Source organism: Gossypium raimondii, chromosome 4, assembly GCF_025698545.1.
Source record: "Gossypium raimondii isolate GPD5lz chromosome 4, ASM2569854v1, whole genome shotgun sequence".
Classification (NCBI taxonomy): domain Eukaryota; kingdom Viridiplantae; phylum Streptophyta; class Magnoliopsida; order Malvales; family Malvaceae; genus Gossypium; species Gossypium raimondii.
This window is the reverse complement of record NC_068568.1, coordinates 13,137,115-13,161,188: the sequence shown is the minus strand read 5'-3', so window position 1 is coordinate 13,161,188 and position 24,074 is coordinate 13,137,115. Positions and strand designations below refer to the sequence as shown.

Here is a 24,074-nt window from a genome sequence, read left to right as displayed (position 1 = left end):
TTGAATCTTAATCATTTAGGATTTAGAGATGCCCAGCCTACATATTGGATAAAGATGCAATGAAGTTGGACTCACGGACAGAATTGTACATGTTTGTAGGATATCCAAAGGGAACAAAAGGTGGTTTGTTTTTATAACTCGAAAGAGCAAACTGTTATAGTCTCGACTTATGCTACTTTCCTTGAAAAAATTTATATGAATGACTTCAAACCTCGGACTAAAGAGGTACTCGAGGAGATTTTTGGAAATATACAAAACCCTTCAGAAATGGTTCCAGAACCAACTCCTAATAGTAGACTTGCAAACGATTAGCTGCATAGAGAGCCTCGTCATAGTGAAAAGGTCTCTCCTACGCATGATTTCTTCCAATATAGAAAAAGTGTTTTTAACATTGAGTCTGTCAAACACGAAGCGATACAAAGTAATGATTCCAAGCTCTGGGAAATAGCTATAAAGTTGAGATGGGCTCTATGTATTCCAACTCAGTGTGGGAACTTGTAAACTTACCTGAAGGGATAAAACACATAGGGTATAAGTGGATCTACAAGAGGAAAAGAAAGGTGGATGGAAATGTGGAAATTTGAAGGCACCGATTACGAAGAAACCTTCTCTCCGATTGTTATGCTTAAGGTAATCCGCATATTACTATCCATTGTGATGGCTCTTGATTAGGAGATCTGGCAAATGGATGTAAAGACAATGTCTTTTAATGGCTATCTTAAAGATAGCATCTACATGATGCAACCCACCAGATATATAGCTAAAGGAAACGAGCATAAAGTTTCCAAACTACTTAGATCCATATATTAACTTAAGCAAGCATCCCGCTCATGGAATCAAAGATACGATCAAGCAATCAACACTTTTGGATTTGAACAAAACATGGATGAACCTTGTGTTTATAAACATTTAGGGGACGAAAAGGAGGTCTTTCTCATTCTATATGTCAGTGATATTCTACTCATTGGGAATGATGTAGGGACATTATTATCAGTTAAACTGTGGTTAACCCAACAATTTAGCATGAAGGAAATGGGAGAAGCTAATTTTGTTTTAGGTATTCGAATCTTGAGGGTTTTAAAGATAAAGTGATAGCATTATCTCAGACTTCATACATAGACAAGATATTGGAGCATTATGCAATGACCGGTTCGAAAAAGGGAAACAACCCTCTGTATAGGGATTTCATCTCTCTTTAGAGGACTGTCCTAAAACAGTAGAAGAAAGAGAGAACATGGGAAAGTTTCATTATGCTTCGACAGTACGAAGTCTCATGTATGCTATGATATGCACATGCTCAGATATCTATTTTGCAGTAAGGTTGGTAAGTTGATATCAGGCGAATCTAGGACCAAGGCACTAGCAAGATGTTCAGCATATAATCAAGTATTCACAGAGAACGAGGAATTATATACTTGTGTATTTTGGAGGATACCTTACTCGTATCAGATTACAAATTCTAACTTCCAAACGTGTTGGGATTCAGGGAAATCAACATCGACCTGTGCTTTTGTCCTAAACGGCGAGTCCATAGTGTGAATAAGTGTTAAGTAGGGATACACTGATAACTTCACTGTGAAGGGCCAAAATATGAGGTATGCAAAAGCTATGGCACTATAACAATACGGATATAGCTAAACCTAAAAGAAACCACATAAGGACAAAACACATTAAGGGAAACAAGAGTGTTTGACGGAATAGTAGATGTAGTAAAAAATTGCATTTGAGGATAAACCTTGGGAATTTGTTTTGCCAAAAATCTTCCAGCTAGAGAGCTCTTTAGGAAACATATGGAGGGCATAAGAATGTGAAACATGACTCATCTACTTCACTAGGGCAAGTGGGAGACTATTGGATTTGGTGCCGTAAGTGTAGTATTTTCGTCTAAGTACACTTGTAATTTTTTTTGAACAGATTTGTTAATAAAGTTACTTACGAATTGCATTAATACTTTGTATATTATCCTCACATCATTTTTGCACACAAAGCAAAATGGAAGAAAATGTTCCTCACTGGTTGTCTAATGTTTAATTAATATTAAGCGGTATTACGTGGTCGAATTGTAACACCCCTATACCCGGTTCGACCCAAGGAACTTGATATAGGAATATTAGATTAGGTACAGTGATTTTGAAGAGTTTTAATTGAGGTTGTGAGCATCCATCTCATTACATCTCCAAGTGACAAAAGGGTATAATTCAAAATTTTGAATAGAATGGCATGTACTTAGGAAGATCAAGTGTGTTCCAAGTAGTAGGGACTAAAATATAAGTTATAAAAAATTTAATGTTCAAATATATTAGTGATTAGACACCCCTAACCCACATCCGTCACCGGAATATGGTTACGGAGTATTACCGATCAAACAGACATAATTTCAAGCATTTCATATCATATAACATTAAAGACAAAAGTAATCAAACTCATACTTATTCTCCCTTATTCGAGCCCTCAAGGCCCAAATTACGTATTACAAACAAGTTGAGACTAATTCAGAAACTCAGAGAATTTTTCGAAAAATAATAAAAATTTTCAAAGCTGCAGGGTTCACACGACGATGTGGCCATAATATACCTTAAATAACAAGTTTACTAGTCCCTGCAAGCTTGGACATTAAACAATTCAAAAATCATTCGTTTAACTTATTCAAAAAACAATTAAACATATCCAAAACATGTCAAAACAATCATCCTAGGTGTCTAACCAATGTACCCTCATAGGTACCTCAATTATATCATCAAAACATATAAATAAAACTTCATTCAAATCCAATTTGTAAACATGCCAATTTCAATTTATTTTACCTATTTCATGTTCATTTAAACATTAGCTTAAATATGTCATATTATGACCTTAAACATAAACACATATTTATATGTATATAACCATCCAATATTAACTTATAATCTTATTTACAATCAATCCTCAAAATGATTAATATTTAGACGCCCTAGGTACATGCCAATACAAAAGGAAAAACATCACCACGTTTGAGTTCGGGACCGTTGTTGGATGATGAATCGGCGATTAAAACTTAGTACCTAACCTACGCACAGAAAACAAAACCATACGCTGAGTAAAACTCAGTGGTATTTCTATAATCCAAATAATTAAAATAAGAAATTACAGTTATACATTTGAAATATAAACACTTATTAATATTTAAATGCTATAACAATCATATCATATTCCATTTGTTTCATAATATCTCGATTCTCATACTTGCTATATAAATAGCTTTTCACAATTTATTTCACATTTCATTATACATTTACAATATCCATTCCACATTCAACTCATGAGGATATAACTCATATATTCCATGTATTTGCAACATATTTCATAATCTATTTTCAATTCACTATTTCACTTCAATTTATCATAACATTCCATTTCAATACTTCATTATTCATTTACCCCTATTAACACGACTCGGACTCAGACAGATACACGGATCCAACCAAAGCACATTAGTTTGGCACCCAGTGCCTCATCGAATAATTCGAAGTAATAAGTTGACACCCAGTGTCTCATTGGCTAAATAGAAGTAAATTGGCACCCAGTGCCTCATCGAATTAATCCAAAGTAGTAAATTTACACCTAGTGTCTCATCGACTCGAAGTCGAAGATATCCCTGAACTCTTCCAATCCTATGGCATGCCATCTATATCCGACTCAGCCTGATACAGTTAATAGGGTTCCAATTCACTTTTCAAATGCAACCAATATTCATTTCAATTCAATAATAAATATATTCCTTATATATATACCAATTCAATCCATTCAATTAACTTAAATTCAATTCAATGACAAAGTGTCAAATACTTACCTCAATACTTACCATATGCATTAAATAAAAAATAAAACAATTAACAACTAAGTTCGGATTATAGAAATACAAACCGGAAATTCCAAGCTATTTCTCGTTGACTTTATCTTTTCCCTTTTTAGTCAAGGGTTTCGGAATGACTTTAGCTACGGAATTAAAACAATTAAAATTCATTAATACAACACAATTCAATCTCATGTTTAATATTTAAATTTTTACTCAATATTTGCCTAAATTCCAATTTATTTCCTAAACCTAGACTAACTTTATTTCTTTACATTTAATTCTTTATTTTCATACAAATTCCACTTTAGACTAAATTTAACTCCCTATTTTCACTTAAATTCCTAAATTTAAAATTTTTCACAACTTAATCCCTATTACTCAAAATTTACAATTTATTCTACAATTCAACCATTTTCATTTCTAACTTAAAATTTATCAATTTAATCCCTAATACTAAAATTATTCAACATAGACAACACTTAAAAATTTAATAATTTCTAAAATTTCGACATGAGTCAAGTAGTATTTAATATCGGGATTCCAAAAACATAAAAATTACAAGAAAAGGGGACTAAATTGACTAACCAATTGAGCTTTGAACACTTTGAAACCCTAGCTTGAGTATTTCTCCTTTTGTTTCCTTTTTGTTTCTTTTTCCTTTCTGTTTCATTTCTATCTTGTTTCTTTTACTATTTCTTTTTCTTTTATTTAATTGTTTTATTATATAATATATTATCATAATATATATTAAATTTTACATAGATTTTTTACTTATGCCGCCTCATTTAAGAAAAATGGTATAATTGCCTCTTTAGTCCCTTTTACATATTTACTCTTAATTCATGCAAATTCACCTAACCAAAACCTAATTAACCACACAACTAACTTTGTAAATATTTCTAATAAATATTTACGAGTCTGATTTACGAAAATGGAGTCTCGAAAATGTATTTTCCAACACCCGTGACTGTCGAGTCGTTACACAGATCATTATACAGAAAGATAGCTTATATTAGTAAATGAACCTAAACATGTCCTTAGTCTAATCAGAAATGAGAAAAATGATTAAAAGACTAATATCTCATCTATCAAGTCCAATTAAGAAGATGTCTTATCTTAGGCATTGGAGCGGAAGACTCCTAGAAGATAGAGATATAGATGTTACTGACTAGATTGACTGTACATCGGACATGACCAAAGAAGAATAGATTCTGAATCTGTTTATGTATTTATTCACTTGTGATGTTCATAGTGTGGCATACCTAAATCCTGATTGGATGGTGGACTATGTATGTGTGACTCGTACACTTTGAAGTAAGTAAAAGCTTGAGTTCAAATAGATAAAAAACCGAAAGCTGATGCGTTGGGTGTACGACTTCTGCAGTATGTAGTGTCATTTAAAAAGCTTGAATTCATTTCCCAAAACATGGCTAACTGATGTCCTCTCATTAGCATTATGGGGTTGATGAAAAGTAAACGTGGTCACGATTCGTCTGTCTTTGTGATGGATGACTTAATCACTATTTTGTAGTAATTGACTTAAAAAATGAAAGAAGATGTAGTGGTTACCATTAGATAAAATAGGATTATATTGGGAGAATGAATATTATCCCAAAGACATCAAGGATATCCTATTAGGGTAACATGCTTATGATAAAGTCATTGGACGAACACTGAGTAGTTGCTTTCGTAATGGTATGTCGTTGGGGAAAGCTCAGCCACTATAATATAGTGGAATGACTTCGTGACTAAATGAATTTATAATTAATAAGATAAAAGTTGAAACTTCATTATAAATAATTTGAACCTCAACTACGAATGTCTGACCGGTCTCTCCACTAGCTCGATGAAACCATAAATGAATTGTGTGCTTGAATAGAAATGAACGAAATGAATAGGAAAAGAGAAATGGGAAACATTCAAGAATGATTATGGTTTTCTCTGAAATGGAAAATGGAATCATTTGGAAATGAATGAAGGTTTCTAAAAATGGAAATGGAAATGAAAGTGGAAATGATCCATTTGAAATCCTATATAGATTACTTAAAAATTTATCAGAAGAATGAGTTTATGTTTTTGGACTGTTTTGAAGCCCGAAAATGAAAATAAAACATTCAGTCATAGTGAAAATGTTGAGTTGTGAAATATTGAACATATTTTCTTAAAATTTTACCAGGGCCAAAATCATCAAAATTTTTCTAGATGTAAAATCGTCAAAATTTTGTTAGGGGTAAAATAGGGATGAGAAAATTATTTTATATATAAATATTAAAGTTCATTTTTAGAAATAAAATTGAACCGAGTTGGATCAAATTACAGAGTATTAGGTCAAAAAGGCCCAAGAAGTACTCGTAATTGGACCCGATGTGAGAGAAGACCAAATACCCCTTACAGACATGAAAGGGGCGGCAACCCTAGTAGGAATACTAAGGTGTGTCGTGCACCCTACTCCTATTCTAAGTAGGATTTTGTTTTTCTATTTGAAATAAACCACTACAACTTAACAAGGATTTTACTTTCTCTTCCTATAAATAGATGACACTGGCAGAACTATGAACACAGAACATTGAGATATTGTTATTCTGTCGAAAAATACAAGGAATTTATTCTCAACTATTACATATATCTTTTTTAAATAATAATTCTACCGATTTCTATTAAGAAGAGAGAATTTTAATTTTTACCCTAAAAGGAGAAAAAAACTTTTTCTAGTTTTGTGTTTCGATTTAATTGTTTCAAGCCCACCCTCGAAATAATTTGTGGTATGAGAATAGAAAAAAGATCATTTGGTTGAAGCCGAGAACAAAAAATGTCTGCTAAGCCAAAAATACAGGTACAGATTTAGTTAAAGTTAATTTCCATAAATATCATAAATCGAGTCAATTTTCAAATTTTAATTTTCCTCTGTGCAAGAAAATTGTTTTCAAATCGGGAATTTTCCTACAATCCTAGTAGTAGCAAAGAAACTCACTAAGTTCATTTGAAATTACAGAAGTTTTGGCCCATGTTTGTAGGATTCGTGGGATAAGGAATTCGAGGAGAGACCAAGCTAGACCTTGTTAGACTAAGGAATTTTGTTAGTTAGGTGTTGTGCACACAAGAGGGGTACCTGTAGAGGCTTCGCCTCAGGGATTAAATATATTGTAACTAAGTAGTTTTTTTAGAGATTAAATTTTCAAGGAAGTCAATCACGTTTAGGTTAAGGGTCATGTAGTAATAACTATTTGAAATAAATTAGTAAAGTCTTTTGGAAAATTTCTAACTTAAGCTTGATGTTAGACCAAATCAGTTTAATTGTGACACCCCATACCTAAACTTGGTGATCGAGTCTAGTAAGGGTGTTACACACATAATAATCGTAACCTTCTCGGGTACAGATGCTCATAAGCCCACATATATTAGTGTACACAAGTTCTAAGGGTTGGTAGGCCGTTGTATCTTTAGCGTGAAAAGACCTTTCAATTATTTGACCTTCCAAGCAAGATTCATATTGTGGAAGATTAACTTCCTTAAGCATACTTAAGGAACCATTTTTCAAAAGTCTAGTGATTTTTTGTTGGTTGATATGACCAAGCCTTAACTATCATAGGTACCCCCTCATTAGAGTGAGAAGTTTTAAGCTTTTTATTCACCATTTATATCTAAAGCATCAAGTAGTTATTTGGCTTGATAAAGTAGAGATTGGTTTTCATCTATCCATTGCAGATCAAAGAACGATTTATGTGAATAGAAATCCCTATATTGAATGCTATGGAAGAATCGTTATTAAATAAACATTTTACAGAAATTAAACTACTCTTAAAAGAAGGTACACAAAATACATCCTTTAAAAAAATCTTCCTAAAATTATCTAAATGTAAAATAAATTCTCCAATTGCTTCGGCTGAAACATAGCTCCCATCTCTAGTCTGCAACGAGACGCTCATGTCATGTAGACTTCATGTTTTGCTAAACCCCTGTAAAGAAACACACACACGGTTAGTGGTTCCAAAATCAATAACCCAGTTGTTAATTGATTCTTCCATTGAGAAAGGTTCAACCATAAAAAGTTTCATACATTTTCCCTTTTCAGCTAGGTAATCTTTATACTCTTTGTAATTTCACCTAAACTGCCCTTTTTCTGTTGCAGAAGAAACATTTGACCTTTTTAGGATCCTTTGACGCCTTAGCCTTCTTTCTATCCACATGAGGTGGAACCGAAGACTTAGTCCGGTTTCTTTTTTCCTTTAGCCTTTTGCTTCCCCTTAGAGGACGAGGGGTCAATAGTTAAGTTTGCCTCCAATGAGTTGAGTCAATGTAACTGTCTTGTTCTCCAAGATGTAAGTGACCATAAAGCCAGCAAACTCCTTGGTCAAGGATTTGAAAACCATTTCAATCTGAGTGTTCGCGTCCAGTTTAGCCTCATTGTCCTCCAGTTTTGCAAAGAATCTTATAAGCTTAAGCATATGTTCTTTGACCGAAGTACCAGGTTTCTATTGGGAGTTCATAAAATTTGTAATAGTGGATTGTCGAGCCAATGTGACTTGGCCTTCGAGCAAAATCTCCAAATTTTTCATGATCTATTTAACAGTATAGAAATTCTCGTGTTGTTTTTACAGCACACTACTCATACTGGATAACATATAACATCGAGCAACCAAATCAAAATTTCTCCTGTGATTCTCGCTTTGGGCTGAGCTTCAAGCGGGTAAGATTCGTCAAGGATGAATTTGTGTTTCTCATAGCTGAGAACTATTAACAAGTTTCATTTCCATTCTCAATAGATATCTCATTCAATTTTTTTCAGTAAGAATGCTAATAAGAAGATTAAAAGACACATTTAAACTGAAAAACAATAAAGATTCACTAATTACTATATTTATATTAAGCAAATATTTTCATTTCAACAACATATCAAAATTGTAGTATGATGCATGCATCTTTTATTAAAACCTTGAAAAACATTTTTTTTAGTTTCTACGTTCATTCTCACACCCACCAATCATGTTGCCTTGGGGTCTCATGATTAACTAGCAAGAACATGGATTACATCCAATCAATTCGTGAATCTTTATTCTCAAAAATCTATACAAACCAACGATCGTTTAACGTTTGGCCATCATCTCTATCTTAAATATTGTTTCATAGGAAACTATTTAATAAGAGATGGTCTTAAGTGTGTAAACATTGACTCAACACTCATCATGAACATGCTTTCATTTGTGAGTCACCCTGAGACAATCTCACTGAAAGTCATGCATGACTAGTTGTCCTTAAAAGGAAATCTCACCCAGTGAACTCATATGATAAATTTTACCTTAAGGTGCGAATAAGGTAGGAACGGCTCAAAAATTTATCATGCTATCACTTAGGGACCATCAATGGAGGTCGTAGGTCTTGTTCAGGGACCTTTTCCAACTCAATATTTTAAAAACATTCAAGGTTTTTATCCTATATTTCAAGAATGATTATACAATAGTCCTAGTGGCATTCTCACCTAATTTATATGACTGTTAATTTCAATTTTGAGCTTAACTTATTCCACTAATTACTTTAATTATTGATGAATTTGTAATCAATTGGTTTCTACTTAGCTCAATTTACATTAAGTGAATCCTATGCCTTGCTAATTTATTTTTCGTTCCAAATCGATGATTTAATGTTGTTTTAAGTCATGATGCAAGACAGGTACATTTAGATGGTTCGAATGGACTCAATTAGGAATCCAATTCCCACGGATGGAGCTGATGGATAGAGCTGGGCCTATGCTAATTTTTGAAATTAAAGTTGACGTAGTCAAAATGCAAATTCGAAGTAACCAAATAGACCACAAAAGACCTTGACAGCAAGAGCAAGATTCGGTCCAATGTGGAGGTGCATTAGGATGACATTGTGTGACCAGTCGGTAAGGGAATCAGATTTAATTTTGATTCGAATTCCCCTCTTTCCAGCTATGACCGATCCTAGTATACAATAGACAAACCAACTCAGCCTTGAGAAGTTAAATTGGAGTGAAAGTCTAATTGGTTTGAGCTAATTTTATGTGATAGGATGAGCAAAAATCAAGGAGGAGATCAGATTTTTTCGATTTTTGAGGCCGATTTTATTCCATTAAAAAGGGAGAAGAACCAGCAGGAGAAAAAAGAAAAAAAGAAGAGAGAAAAATTGAGAGAAAGGTTCAAAAAAATCAGCAAGCATAGCACCTCCAATCAAGTTAGCAAGTGCCGATCAAGGAGCTAAAAAATCTGTCCAAGAGTTCATCGACTTTGAGAGGAGGGAAGCTCGTCGACTAGAGCAGTATTACTAAACGAGATTGATTCTAATTCCACTATGTTTTTAATTAATTCTTGTTTAGTTATGGTTGCTATGAGGGGCTAAATTTCTTATGCTTAGTTAGGCACTTATAAAGCCAAATGCAAGTTGAATTAAAGATTCACTTTATTTTGAATTAAAATTTGGTAATCCGCAGTTGATTATTTTTCAAAGATTTTTTCTAAATTGAATTAGATTGATCACCTAGTTAATTTAGGGATTCTCCTATCGTCATCTAAGTTAAATTTTAGAAATCGAATTTCTTAAAGAATACTTAGAATCGGTGAAAACTAATTAGCTAGTCACTAATTAGAACAACTACGGATTTAATTACATCGAAGCCGCTGGGGGATTTTCTATGGTTAATGCTAGGTGAAGCCTCTCTAGTACCTAACACATCTTTAATCGATCACACCAAGGGCTGATTAAGGGTAGTTTCAGTTAAGAACGTTTCATAATTGGATTAAAATCGGTAGAGGTAGGGAGTCACTTCGTAAGTGGTTTTACAGCCTAGCTATCGAGTAGATTTTCTAGAATAAGTTTGAGTCATGATTACTTGTGTTTGGTGGATTAAGGAGTCGATAACTAAGCATCCTTTTATCCATTTGATTCTCAAATTCAAGCGTTTCTGATTTAAACTACTTCCATTCATCATTTTCTTTAGCAAGTAACATTCAAGCAAACCCCCCCATACGTGTGCATGTGTGTGATTTGCATTTAATTTTATTTCAAACTTTCTTTCAAATAGGTTTAACACAAGCTTCCTCGTGGGATTGACACCTTATTTGCCCTATATTACTAGTTAATATTGGTCGAGTAGTGGATTTAATTTGGTGGACGTAGCGACATCTCACCAATGACATGCTTTCAATATATGCATGGCATGCTATGGCAGTTTTATAATTTTCACATTCATTCACAAGAATCAATTAATCATAAAAAAATTAATTTTGATTCCTCACAGTTTTTCTTTTAAGAGAAATACTGAAGAAATGAATGTAAACCGTGTACCAAGTAGGGTCCTTGGAAAGGGAGGTGAGTCTTATTTGACCGTTTAAAAACCAAGTTTTTCCTTACCAGAGTCAATCTTAGACATACACCTTCTCATTACCACACTTCTCATAGCAATCAAATAACCTAAAGAGGTGAATGGAACAATACAACACATGTATTTTCATGTTACCACACTTCTTATCTTTAATCGATAAATTATGGATCATTTCATACATATATATCACAACTATAATATAACATAATATAAATATTATAAAAAATTATAAAACAAATATATAAAGAGAGGGGTAATTAAATAAAATTGTCAGCCAAGGTTTCCAATGTTTTATTTCTAGAAAATAAAAAAAATTTACATAAGTTTTTAACACAAGGCATTCCTTGGGTCTTCAACCGTCATCACTCCATCTTATCCTCATCAAGGACTCCTTTTGGAAAAATTACATTTAAAACCTATGTTTGTTTCTAGCTCACAAGAATTTTATGAATTTAAAAAACAAACAATCATACGTTGAGAACCTTGGCAAAAAATAATAATTATATAATAAATATATAATATTGCATCCATTTTCATAAATAACTCAAAACATGCATAAGATCTGAAGAATAACACTCTCTATGTAATCAAATCATTCAAGAAGAAGAGAAATATATTCTGATTACTTATTTATGCTTTTAAATAGAGTACAACCTAGCTCTAATACCAATTATTGAAAAATTATGTTTGAAAAATTTAGCGGAAAATAGGTTTAAGAGAAAATATAGTTTTAATTTTTTTTCCAAATACAAGAACTTGGTTGTGTTATCTAAAGTAATAAATACGTAATCAAAATTGTACATTTATGATTCGTCTAGGATGAATGCTTCAACCAATTAACCTTCTCTGTTATCCTCAATCTCATGTTTGTCGAGTGTAGGCTCGCTTCGAATCAAAAAAATTTTACAAAATTACCAGTGGGACAATTTCATAATATCTTTAAACTTCTAGGGTCAAGTTGTAAATATAAAAATATCTTTAGAAATTTTCTGAATAATTTTTTTAGAGAATTTTCTCTTTACAATATTTTTTCAAATGTTTGAGAATAATGACTCATGCTCTTTTAATATAATGAAAGTTTAGAGAGAGTTCAACTAGGATTAGAATTAATCACATTAATATTAAATTAATAAATGCTATCTAGATAAATATTTAATTTAATTTAATTTAATATTAAATTCATTAAAACAATATTATCTTTAAAAAAGTTAATTTGAAATCAAGGTACCTGATAGAGTCCCACTAAGAGTCTAATTTTTCCATTATTCTATCACCAAAGAGCCGCCGCTGACCATTCGTCAATCGTCGGATCGCCGTCATCCCAGTTTCATACACAGTATTCGGTTCAACCAATTTTTGGGTTTTCGTCTCGAGTTTTAGTTCTTGAGTACAATTTTTAATCTCGAGTCCAATTTTCAGGTTCAGTTACCCATTAAGCCAATTGTCTGACTTGAAAGTTAACTTTCAAAAATGTCATATTTATTTTAATTATGTTGATTAATTTAATTTTACTTGATCAAAATTAATTCTCCCAAAAATCACTAAGATTTTCCAAATTATTTTTTCAAGAAAATTCTTTAATCAAATTCTCTAATTGAATAATTCTCACGAACACCTAATTTAATTTCACATCGAATAAATTGACTTGATTAAATTATTTCCAAAGTCATAAATTTTTCTTCTGATTCAAATGCAATTTTATCGAGTTTAACGTTGAGCTAGTGGAGGGAGCAATCGGACATGTACAATTAGGCTCGAGTAATTGCAATTATGTCCAGAAGCATTGTTTTGATAATTCACAATTTACTTAATAATGGAGTCAATCCACAAGAAGCACCATGATTGAAAACTCCTTATTGTGTACTCTTTACGACAGCAATTTATCCAACTGTTTTAACCAATATCCTCACCATGTGTGTATTACCTTTATATGATATCCTAGATTCCTTTGAGTTAAATTTGTTCACTCAATACAATCTTATTTTATCTCATTGTCACAATTGTGTCTTCTTAATGATTAATATGACCACTATCAACTAATGATTGTGATAAATTTTCTCGTTTGAGAACAAGCAACCTATGGCCACATTCTATATTTATCAGTCCACACAATGCCAATGAGAGGATATCGTTAACTCTTTAATTGAGCTATGAGTTTCATTGTTTCTTGTAAAGTCATGAAATCCGCAAGTCATGTACTATCGGGTTGATCATCTTTAAAGCATAAGTCTCCACTTATATCAAAGCACATGAGCTACATACGCATGGTCAGTAACTAACTCAGGATTTAGGTAAGTCACACCATGAACGTCACAAGTGAATTAATTCACAAATTGATTCAAAATTAATTCAACTTGGGTCTAGTTCAATGTATCATTCTTCCAATTAGTACATTTATGTCTCTACCCGTGGAGACAACTGCCCCGGTAGTCAAGACTAACTATCTCTGTAATTAGAATTGTATATGACATAATAATCCTTCTGAGTATTTGAATCAAATGCTCACTTTGATTTTTTTACAAGATTACGAACTTGTTTAGATTATCTACTTAAGCAGCAAACAACATTGGCAGTAGCTCCATGGTCAGTAATGTTAACACAATTACACACAATCAAACTGGAAAATTTCAAGTATAAGAGATATACGAGCAGCATATAAAATGATACAACTTATGACATTTAACCGAAATTTTCACCATTTATTTCCTCGAAGAACAACCAGTCCTTACTAGATTTATTTTAACCTTACCTTACAATAATAGAGATAGCACATTAACAAGGAAAAGTCTTATGTAATGTTCTACAAGTTATCTATCATTAAACATAACTTATGCAGTAGGAAAAACACATGGAGTACTTCAGTATAAAAGTTATGACACAAAAGTCTGTCATAGTGATCAACTAAAAGAACGTGAAATTTACTTTCTGTGCACACTCAAAATTGATCGAATATTACTAGAAGACAAGTTTTTAAAATCATTCGTAAAGGTCCTAAGTTTGATATCACCTAAATTAAATCTGTAAAAAAATAAATTTATCACATTTTTGAACAAATCAACCCATCAACTTTAAGCCAAAGCAGGAAAATTTAACCCAAAAAAATGGTGAATTGGTCCCTGTCAAAGCTAGATAAAATGTACCAAATCCAAAGACCAAACTAACCCACATAAATATGCTACCCACATCATTGACTAGACCAACGTATACCATCCTTTGATCTTGTCCAACTTTTACCTCTATGCGTTTGAAGAACCCTGTGTTTTTTAATCTTATCTACACCATTAAAGGGCAAGGAATATTTTTAAAATGACCCTCTAACCATAACATATTTTCTGAAAATCCACCTACAAAGTTGAAAACAGAACGAGAGGGAAAAGGGAACTCAAATGGTGAGATGGTAGAAAAAGCTGAAAAGCTCAAAAGCAAAAAATAAATATAAAAATGAGCTTTTTCTTTCCTTTTAGATTGTAAAGTGTCTAAAAGTCTAGACATTACTAGCCAAATACAAAATTGCAACAAGCAATAACTTGTAAATATTTTTGTTTATCAATAATAAGACGACTTTGGTAACAAAAATAAAATTAAGGAATTTTTCAAGAAACAAACCTTCAAAGATCTAGATGACAGATTAAGTATCCAAAGCACATGGATACTTACTAAAGATTTGACCTTCTGGGTTCTTTTTAAGGGTTTCTTCTTTTGTGAAGAAAATATCATGAGGAGGGATGGGTGTAAAGGAAGAAAATATGAAGGTTTTTAATTTAGGGTTATTGTTTTAGAGTCAAACTACTTATTCAGTAAGAGAGACATAAGGATGCAAAGATGTACTTGGACCCTCTATGTTGAATAAAAAATCCAATCCATTGATGAAGCACTCAGTTTGATTTCTACTGCATCGATTCAACAAAGATAACAGTTTTTCAGTCAAATGGAAAAGAAAACTAAAAGAAAAAAAAAAGAGAGGAAAGGTTTTTCTTTTCCAGTTCAAAAGGTGTAATTAATTTAAATTTTTCATTTAAATAAATTTATTTAATTAAAATTTTATTTTAATCCCAGTTGGACATCCAAGTTGTCACTTGAAATCCATTTGGACTGCCACATAGGATTGTCGTTAGGGAGGTAACGGAGCTTAACGGCAGAGTGGCCACTTCGTAACAAAACGGTAATGTAAGTGAGTAAAACGTAACATTTCAAACATAAATTACTAAAATGTAATCTGAGGTTAACAAAAATAACTATTTTTATAGTTTACCATTTTTACAATCATTATAATACCATAAATGAATACAAAAAAAAACCAAGGATTCATATTTATATGAATTTTATTTTAATCATTTTATTTGTCAAATGTTATGGATCTTAAAATTATTTTAAACTAATAAATAAATATATTCTAATAGATATATACAACAAATCCGTGCATCGTAGGGTAGAAAAACTAGTTTACATATATATACATATACATATTAAAAGTAATTACTTTAATTTTATTATTAATTATTATATTATTTTTGAAAAATATGTTTATTATATTTTTATACATTTATTTATTAATTTTTGTAAACAATGATTAAATTTTAAGATTAATATTGATGGTTAAAACATGATCTTATATATAAAAGGTTTTAGATTCAAAATGTATTAAAATAAAATTTAAGTATTTTCTAAATAATAGATAGATTTGAAATTTTCACAAATTATTTAAATCTAAATTTATAAAAGATATATATATATATATATATATATATAACTGTATCCGCTCAAAATCCATAATTAATAATAATTTTAATATCTGAAACACCTTCATAGTTTATTCCGAACACTATATATAACTTTATTGATATAACAAATAAAAGGGCTAAATGAATGGAATAGTTATGATGGCGACAAATCATTACCCGGTAATACTGAATAATACTTGATAGTAACAAAAGCAAAGTCGAAAACATTATGGTAGTTGGCTTTAATAATTTAAGTAGAGATGTGAGTGCCAATTGTTTAGAGATTGTTGTGCCCTTTGCGTTGCTTGGTTGAAGGGGTCAATGAACTAGGTGGTGGTGGAGTTGCTTTTCTAATTTTCTCACAAAAGAGTGTTTCTTGATTGCTATAAATAACTTCAAATTCCCCCCATTAAAATAAAAAAAGATTCCCCTCCCAACTCAGTGCTTACTGACATCCACTCTCAGATCAACAGAGTTTCTTGTCCCAGGAAGAAGATTGGGTTTTCTCTTTTGTAATATTTAACCTTTTGTTTTTGGAGATTTGGTGGGCATGCATGCAGCCAAAGTCATGCCTGGGTTCAACACTACACCCCTTACGCTGGATCTAAATGATTTTTGTAGTCCGAAGCCGGTTTTAAATAAGGGTCACAATTTTACATTTTGATTAGTGATGTGAAATGGAATAAATATGGTTTAATCTGTCGCGATTTCATTGTTGTTATGTTTTACATTATCTCGTTTTGTTAAAGATGTTAAAATTTAAATATCATTATCACTTTTATAGATATAGCCTCACTCCACCCTATTCAATTTTAAGAATAAAATAATAATTTTAAAAACAAATTCATTTTCAAAACAAACCCTCTTCATTTGAAATGAATCCATTCAAAATCTAATTATTTGAATTTTATCATCTCTAGTTCAATTTTTTTTTACTGACAACAGCTGTGTTATGTTTGCAATGACAACAAATATAGTGCAAGTGAAAAAGCAGTATTAAGGATCATAAATTAAAACCCGAATAGAAATATGAGTTTTAGCTATGATGTTGCTTATGCACATTCCACTAATAGGAAAAAGAGGGAGTGGATAAGACGAAAATGATTGCCTTGATACTAAAATCAAGCTTCATTATTGGAGGAAATGGTGAAGATTTATTTATTTCTTTTTCTATTTTTCTATTTGTCCCAACATATCTTTCTTAAGCTTTATTGTGTCATTTGCTTTGTCGAATACTTCAGAGGAAGAAGGACCAGTCTATGGTAAAGAAAGCCCCTTAATGCTCTCTCCATTCAATTTTCATGGTTTACACATCAGTTTGTCTTTATGTATGGCCACTAATTCCACAATAACCCAATTATTTGTGCTTTTATGAAGTGTGGGTCTGTGGGTGGAAAACTTGTCTTGTAATTATATCAATGAATGCCTGCCCATAACCTCTTGAAACAACAACATTCACAATGAAATTTACATCATCTCAAAAGAAAGCGGCTTTTCTGTATAAAATCCTGAAGCAGCCAAATCTTGTACCACCGGTCCAACGTTTATGCATGTATCCATATGTGTAGCTTGAAATATAAAACATTTCGTTCAAACATTAATTTGAAGTTCCTTTAAAAAATTGGAATTGTTTGCATTATGTTTGGGCAAGCAATTATAAAGGAAAAGAAAGGAGAGTTAAGTAAATGAATTAATATATGTTTATTTTGTTTGAATAATTAAAATTAATAATGGAAAAGAAAGTAGAGAAACTTTTACCATCTTTACTTGGTTAAATTGTGAAAAGTTGAAAGGAAATTATTATGTATACTAATTTTTTTTCAATTATATCTTGCTTATAAAATAAGCAATGTAGAAGGCTACGTTATTTTGCATCTTTAGGGACGCAATCATTTTATTTTCTCTCATATTAGGGTAATTAAGAGAAAGTAAAACCTTGTTTAAATAAAACAAAATTATCCTAACAAGGAAAGAGTATTACTTTCCTTTACTTTCCTTTCATTTCCTTGTTTTTAATTTTACTTTGAAAAATATTGTTTTATTTAACATTTAATATTTACATATATACAATTCTTTTATTGCCATTATATATTTTTAAAAATTTTAAAATAAGCAATTAACATTTTTCACATTATATAAACGTTATAACATTCAACAGATCAAGCTTTCTCCGTACATATTTTGAACTTTTTTTTGTGCAAAATGATTTTTTTAAATCTAAAAATATTATCCAAAATCAGAGGTTGAAGAAATAATCCATCCTTTATTATTATTTCCTTCAAGAAAAACAAAAGCTCGATTCGGAATTTAAAAAAGTGTTTAGATTCGGAGCAAAAATTGGCTGTTCATGAATTCGATTTCGAAGTGGTAAATAATCCAATAATGGATTAGGATCTCTAAAATTCTAGAGTGGCATTCATCATATATTCTAAACAAATGAGGAATAAAACTTGGGTGGAATTGTATGCTACATGTCTCATCTAGTCATGTCACAAATGCATTTTAATTTTATATATATATATATAAAAAAAAAAAAGCAACATTTAAAGTGATGATGATTCTGAGAAAATAACATTTTTCATATAATTCTCGCATGTAACAAAAGAAGCAATTCAAAGAATATCATATTTATGTTCTCCACATAGATATACGACAGTTCAACTTCAATTACAAAAAAGCAAAGATGTGACATCCGATCCCATTCTATCCTAGCAATACTAGCACTAAGCAAATCCTCAACCCAAATTCTCCATCCATATATGCACTCATAAAAGAATCTTACATATATATATATATATATATATATATATACGCATCTTAAGCCATTTTAAAACAAAGTTTATGAGCACATTATCTGTTCTTGATCATTAAATTATGTTTGTGTTTTTTGGCTACTAGGGCAGTTCTTAATTTCAACTAAACAAATGAAAATGTTGGACACGAGTTTCTTCCAAAATAGGAAAAATAATTTTAATATAAATAATTTTTGTAAATTACCATGGATCTAACATTTCACACCAAAGAGTTGCAGATATAAAATAATGATAGGCAGGAGAATACAAGCAATAACAATATAGTCGTGACAAAATTAATTTTGGCGCACCAAAATGGGTCCCTAGAGAAGAACATGTACCCTCCACAGAGTTTGTTCACCCGCAGCATCCTGATTTTTGAGCATTTGCTGCAGCCCCTCCTGCCTGGTCTGCTTGGTTGATTTTAATCGTCTGTGGCTGCAAAAGAGAATGAAAAGATTATCAAAATGACAAAAAGAAATTGGATTTGCATAATTAATCACTAATTTGCATGTGTTATGAGAAAAGCTGATACTTCGAGTAAAAGAAACCGTACCTCAGCCTTCGAGTCAGTATCAGCAAGTCTTTGCTTAATATCCCGCGCTATTGAAAAGAAAACCTCCTCAACGTTTAAGTTTGTTTTTGCACTCTACAAAATAGAGCAGCTATTGAGCATGCAGGAAAGATCAACTAAACATTGGAAAACTACATCTGCAGTAAAATTACATACAGTCTCAAAGAACTTGATGCCATATTCATCAGCAAGAGCTTGGCCCTTTGAGGTAGGGACGGCCTGAACAATAAGTTAAGGGTCAACTTGACAAAAAAAAAAAACAATCACAGCTAATATGGCAAACAGAAGGTGACCGAAAAAGGATATGAACAGAATCACAAATGTGAATATGGAAGAGAAAGAAGAAACAAACCCTTTTGCTTTCATCCATGTCAGCCTTATTGCCAACCAGAATCTTGTTGACATTGTCCGAAGCATGCTGTTCAATATTACGAATCCAATTTCTAATGTCTAAGCAAGAAGGGATATTAGTACAGTTGATAAGATAATTAAAATGGAGAGTGAATAAGATTTCAAATCACTGGATAAGGAGTATGCTTTCAATTATAAACATGCACGTAATAGAAAAGTTCCAATAACAAGCAAAATTTGATGGAAACATTAAACATTTCTAAAGATCCCAAAGTGCAAGAAGGCAGACATGTATGAACTTTCAAATTTTCAATGACAAAAAGTACAGTGCTTACTATTGAAAGATGACTCATCAGTCACATCATACACGAGCAAAATACCCATGGCTCCACGGTAGTAAGCTGCACAAAATGAAAATATTATGTCATTCATTTGCAGCTACTAAAATAAAGTGAATAACCCAAAGGCACATTCCAAAAGGATAAAACAAGATAAGTATTTTAGAAAAAAGGAGCAAGCAACCATGTTTGCGGCATGGAAGAAAAGACTAAGCAGAAACAAAATTTCACCACCGAGGGTAAAAGCCCATGACTTCCTAACAGACCAAGCATAAAGTCAATCATTATGTTATAATTCTGACCAGACATGTATTTCTAGTCAGTGACACCTTCAAAGCCCAAAAACTAACCGGTTGTAATTGTTCGAAACCGCTCTTGCCCAGCAGTATCCCAAATTTGCAGTTTGATCCTTTTTCCATCAAGCTCTATAGTCCTTATCTTAAAGTCAATTCTGCCAAAGTAAACACAACCTTTAAACAACATGCTCCTAGTAGAAACATAGTAATAATAAAATGAAGACCACTGCACTGCAATTACAAAAAAGAGCTACCCAATTGTCGTGATAAAACTAGTAGTAAATGAGCCATCTGAGAAACGCAAAAGGAGGCAACTCTTACCCACACCTGACAAGCACACAACAGCATAAGTAAATAGAATTCGAATTCAAAAGAAAGTGTGAATATCAAGAAAACCTCCTTTAAAATCACCACAATACCAACTATTAATCCCTAATTATAGACAATTATAACTATCTCTAGCAACCAATCAAATGAATTAAAAAAGGTCAAATTATGTCATCAGTCCATGTACTTGAATGAAGTTTGAAATTTAGTCCTCGTACTTAAAAAGTTAAAAGTTAAATCATCTTACTTTTTCGATTTAAAAATCCTAATCCAATTGCTGACTACATTAGTATTTTCTGTCAAAATTTGACATCATCTATAGACCCATGCAACAACTTCAGAAGCAAATTATTATTAAGAATACCTCATAGTATGCAAATGTTTACAGAAAATACTAAAGTTGTCAACAATTTGGCTCAAATTTTTAAATTTAAAAAGTTTAGAGGATTTAATTTCTAACTTACAATAACTAACTCCCAAAATTTGCCAAAGTATTTGGACTGATGATATGCTCAGACCATTAAAAAACAGTTTCCTGCTGCAAATGAACATGCTACGACGCAATGATACTCAAAATCAGTAGCACCGATAGAGAGAATATTCCCATGGCGATAAGCTATATCAAGACAGAATACATTATCAAATATAAGCTAAAAGACAATACCAAAAATACCATTAGCATATATTCACCATATAAGGCACTATAAGAGACTTTTTCTATTCGAATCAACATCGCTTAACGGAAAAAATATCGTATCAAAATCATCTGTAAAATTAAAATCAAGTTTAATCTAAGGCAAAGATCTTGAAATGCAAATGACAATCTCACATTTTGGTTTTCCATATTTAGGAAATAAAAATGAATAAATACTTAAAAATAACACAAACAATTGTCACAAAAATGTAGATTTAATGAGTAGATCCAATTTCAGAGCAAATACATACGTATAACTATCAAGAGAGAAAATGAATAAATAAATAGTTACCGCTGTCGCCGATTAAAAGGAGCTTGATGAGGTAGTCGTAATCAGCTCGAGCTCTTGCAGGTGGAGCAGCCATGGAAATAGAAGAAATTTATCGAAAACAAACCCTACAAAAAAGAAAAGAAAAGAAAGGAAAAGCTGAGACGTTAATAATCAAAGAAAAAAAAGGTAAAAAATAAATAGAAATGAATGTTTTAAAATTGATTCGGTGAATTGAACGGAAAGCAGTACCGGATCTGGTGAAAGGAGATGAGAGGAATGAGGAGGGAAGCGCCTCTGGTACGTCAGCACCGGTCGGCCATTGAAGAAAACCTTTCTTTTAGAGAAAGAGAGAAAAAGGAAAAGAAAATTGAAAAGAAAGTATATTCAAGAAATAAGTTTTGGATTCGACTCCTAACCGTTGGATTAATATTGGGTGATGAGATATGGGTGGATCCAACGGACAGTTTTTTATTTTTTAATTCGTCAACGGACAGAAAATAGGTGATCGAAGATAACGACTAGGCTTTCTTAAAGCTGGTAGTTAAACGGCACCGATTAGTCGGAGATAGATGCGCTGGATTTTGGCATCTAACACCGAGGATGATGCAGGACTCTAATTAATGTACCTACATTTTATTTAGGGCAATGATTTTTCTCTTTAAGAATCATTATTACCATTATAAATTCAACCCATATTTTAGGGTTTATGTATGGGGAGATATTTCTAATTATATATTTTAATTTTAGTTAATCAAATGTAATTATTTTATTTGTGATTGTATGTATAATTTTTTTAAATATATTAAATAAAACTAATCTAGATTTCGATTGGAAAATAAACAATAGCCTAATGTTCCATTTATAATTTTAAAAGGTTGAGCATAATATTTTATTTGCCTGCTTTATAGGAAGTCACCAACAACTGCTAATTAACTTGCTCTTATATTAACACTACTCATCCACTTAGATGCGTAATTTTATGTGCATATCTTTTATACGTAATTTTATCTGCTGGTGCTTAAAGGATATTTATTACACACAGTGGCAGGGCCAGTATAAAAAAAAATTTCCATTTAGATTTTCTTATAATTTATAAAATTTTAAATTAATAATAGCACTCTTAAAAATATAAAAAATTAATTTAATCTTTAAAAATTATAAAGATATAAATTTATAATATATAAAATTTTAAATTAATAATAATAAAATTGTACTTTAAACTTCTTAAAATAATAAAAATTAATTTAATATTTTAAAATTATAAATATATAAATTATTAAAATAATACAATTATATTTTTACAATTTAATTTGGAGTCCTAAAAGAATTTTTAGTTCCCACACATGGTTGGAAGTTTGTAATAAAAATAAGATGTGAAGTGATAAATAAAAAGTATAATAATAATGTTGGTGGCAGGCTACCAGAAATAGTATAACTGAACCGAGGATAGTGAAGAATATATGGTTAGTGGTGGGTATGGTAAATAAATATAATGGACAGGAATATGAAGTCAGTATGGGCATGAGGAAGTATTATATGTAGAAAATCCAATCCACCGGCAGGGGTTGAATACTATGACTCAAATTATTTAAAATGTAAAACAATTTTATTTGTTAATCAAATCGAAAAGAAATTTCAAATATATTTTGACTAATTCGGTCGATTAATCGAAATTTATATGTTTTTGTCTTTTGATTAAAAATATATAAAACATATAAAATATATATTACTAATATCTATTTTCTTTTTTAATTGTTTAAAAAATATATTATATACAATATATATTATTTATTTTGATTAATATAAAAGATAATAGTTCAATAAATACATTGCTAATATAAAAATATATATTATATATTATTTATTTCAGTTAATATCCGATTCGAACCAAATTAACCAATAATTTAAATTTAAAAAAATCATTAATCGACCTCCGATCAAACTAAATTCGATCACCAATCAATTAACCGGATTAGATCGATTTGATAATAATTCAATTTTAACTGAACTATAAACACTCCTACCGACTGAGCTCCACATATTTTAGTTTGCATCTAAAAAATTGACTCACTAAATTAATTTTGTTTTTGCGAGTTAAACATTCAATTCATTTGATTAAAAGATGTTGAACAATATAGTGGTCTAGAGAGCAGTTCAAAAATATCAACTAAGCGTTACAATTAGTTGGCAGGGGAAGATGATGGTAGAGTTGGACGACGAAGATATAAAATTATTTGAAATAAATATAAATTCTTAAAAAACTAAAAATAAAAAGGTACAATTTTTATTTGATATTCCAGCTTTACAAAAAAATCATTTTAGCCCTCCATTTAATTTTTTGTTTTTTTAATCACTAAACTTGCAGTTGAATCACCCCAAAAGAGATGGAAAAATTAACATTTGTTCACTTTATTGACATGGCATACACGTGGATGACACGTAATCATTTAATTATTTTTTAAAATTTTAAAATTAAAAAATTTATAAAAAAATTAAAATTATTTTAAAAGTATACAAATTATAAAAAATTAATATT

General features: G+C 31.1%; 1 protein-coding gene across 1 annotated transcript; it reads right to left on the bottom strand.

Annotated features, from left to right (window-relative positions):
• Window positions 1-18,839: 18,839 nt before the first annotated feature.
• LOC105768224 (ras-related protein RABE1c) lies at window positions 18,840-22,129 on the bottom strand. The gene is made up of 9 exons (XM_012588039.2): window positions 21,788-22,129; window positions 21,560-21,663; window positions 20,501-20,573; window positions 20,301-20,401; window positions 19,948-20,013; window positions 19,614-19,711; window positions 19,418-19,480; window positions 19,244-19,336; window positions 18,840-19,125 (listed from the first exon to the last, which is right to left on the bottom strand). Exons 2-9 carry the CDS (start codon window positions 21,630-21,632, stop codon window positions 19,045-19,047), a joined length of 648 nt encoding a protein of 215 aa, XP_012443493.1. The 5' UTR covers window positions 21,633-21,663; window positions 21,788-22,129; the 3' UTR covers window positions 18,840-19,044.
• Window positions 22,130-24,074: the final 1,945 nt, after the last annotated feature.

Excerpts from the sequence above, each read along its gene's own strand:
- LOC105768224 (XM_012588039.2), bottom strand. The coding sequence starts at position 21,632 with ATGGCTGCTCCACCTGCAAGAGCTCGAGCTGATTACGACTACCTCATC. Across the intron at positions 20,014-20,300 it reads GTTTCGAACAATTACAACCG|CTTACTACCGTGGAGCCATG; the intron begins GTTAGTTTTTGG and ends CATTTTGTGCAG. Across the intron at positions 19,126-19,243 it reads ATACTGACTCGAAGGCTGAG|CCACAGACGATTAAAATCAA; the intron begins GTACGGTTTCTT and ends TCTCTTTTGCAG.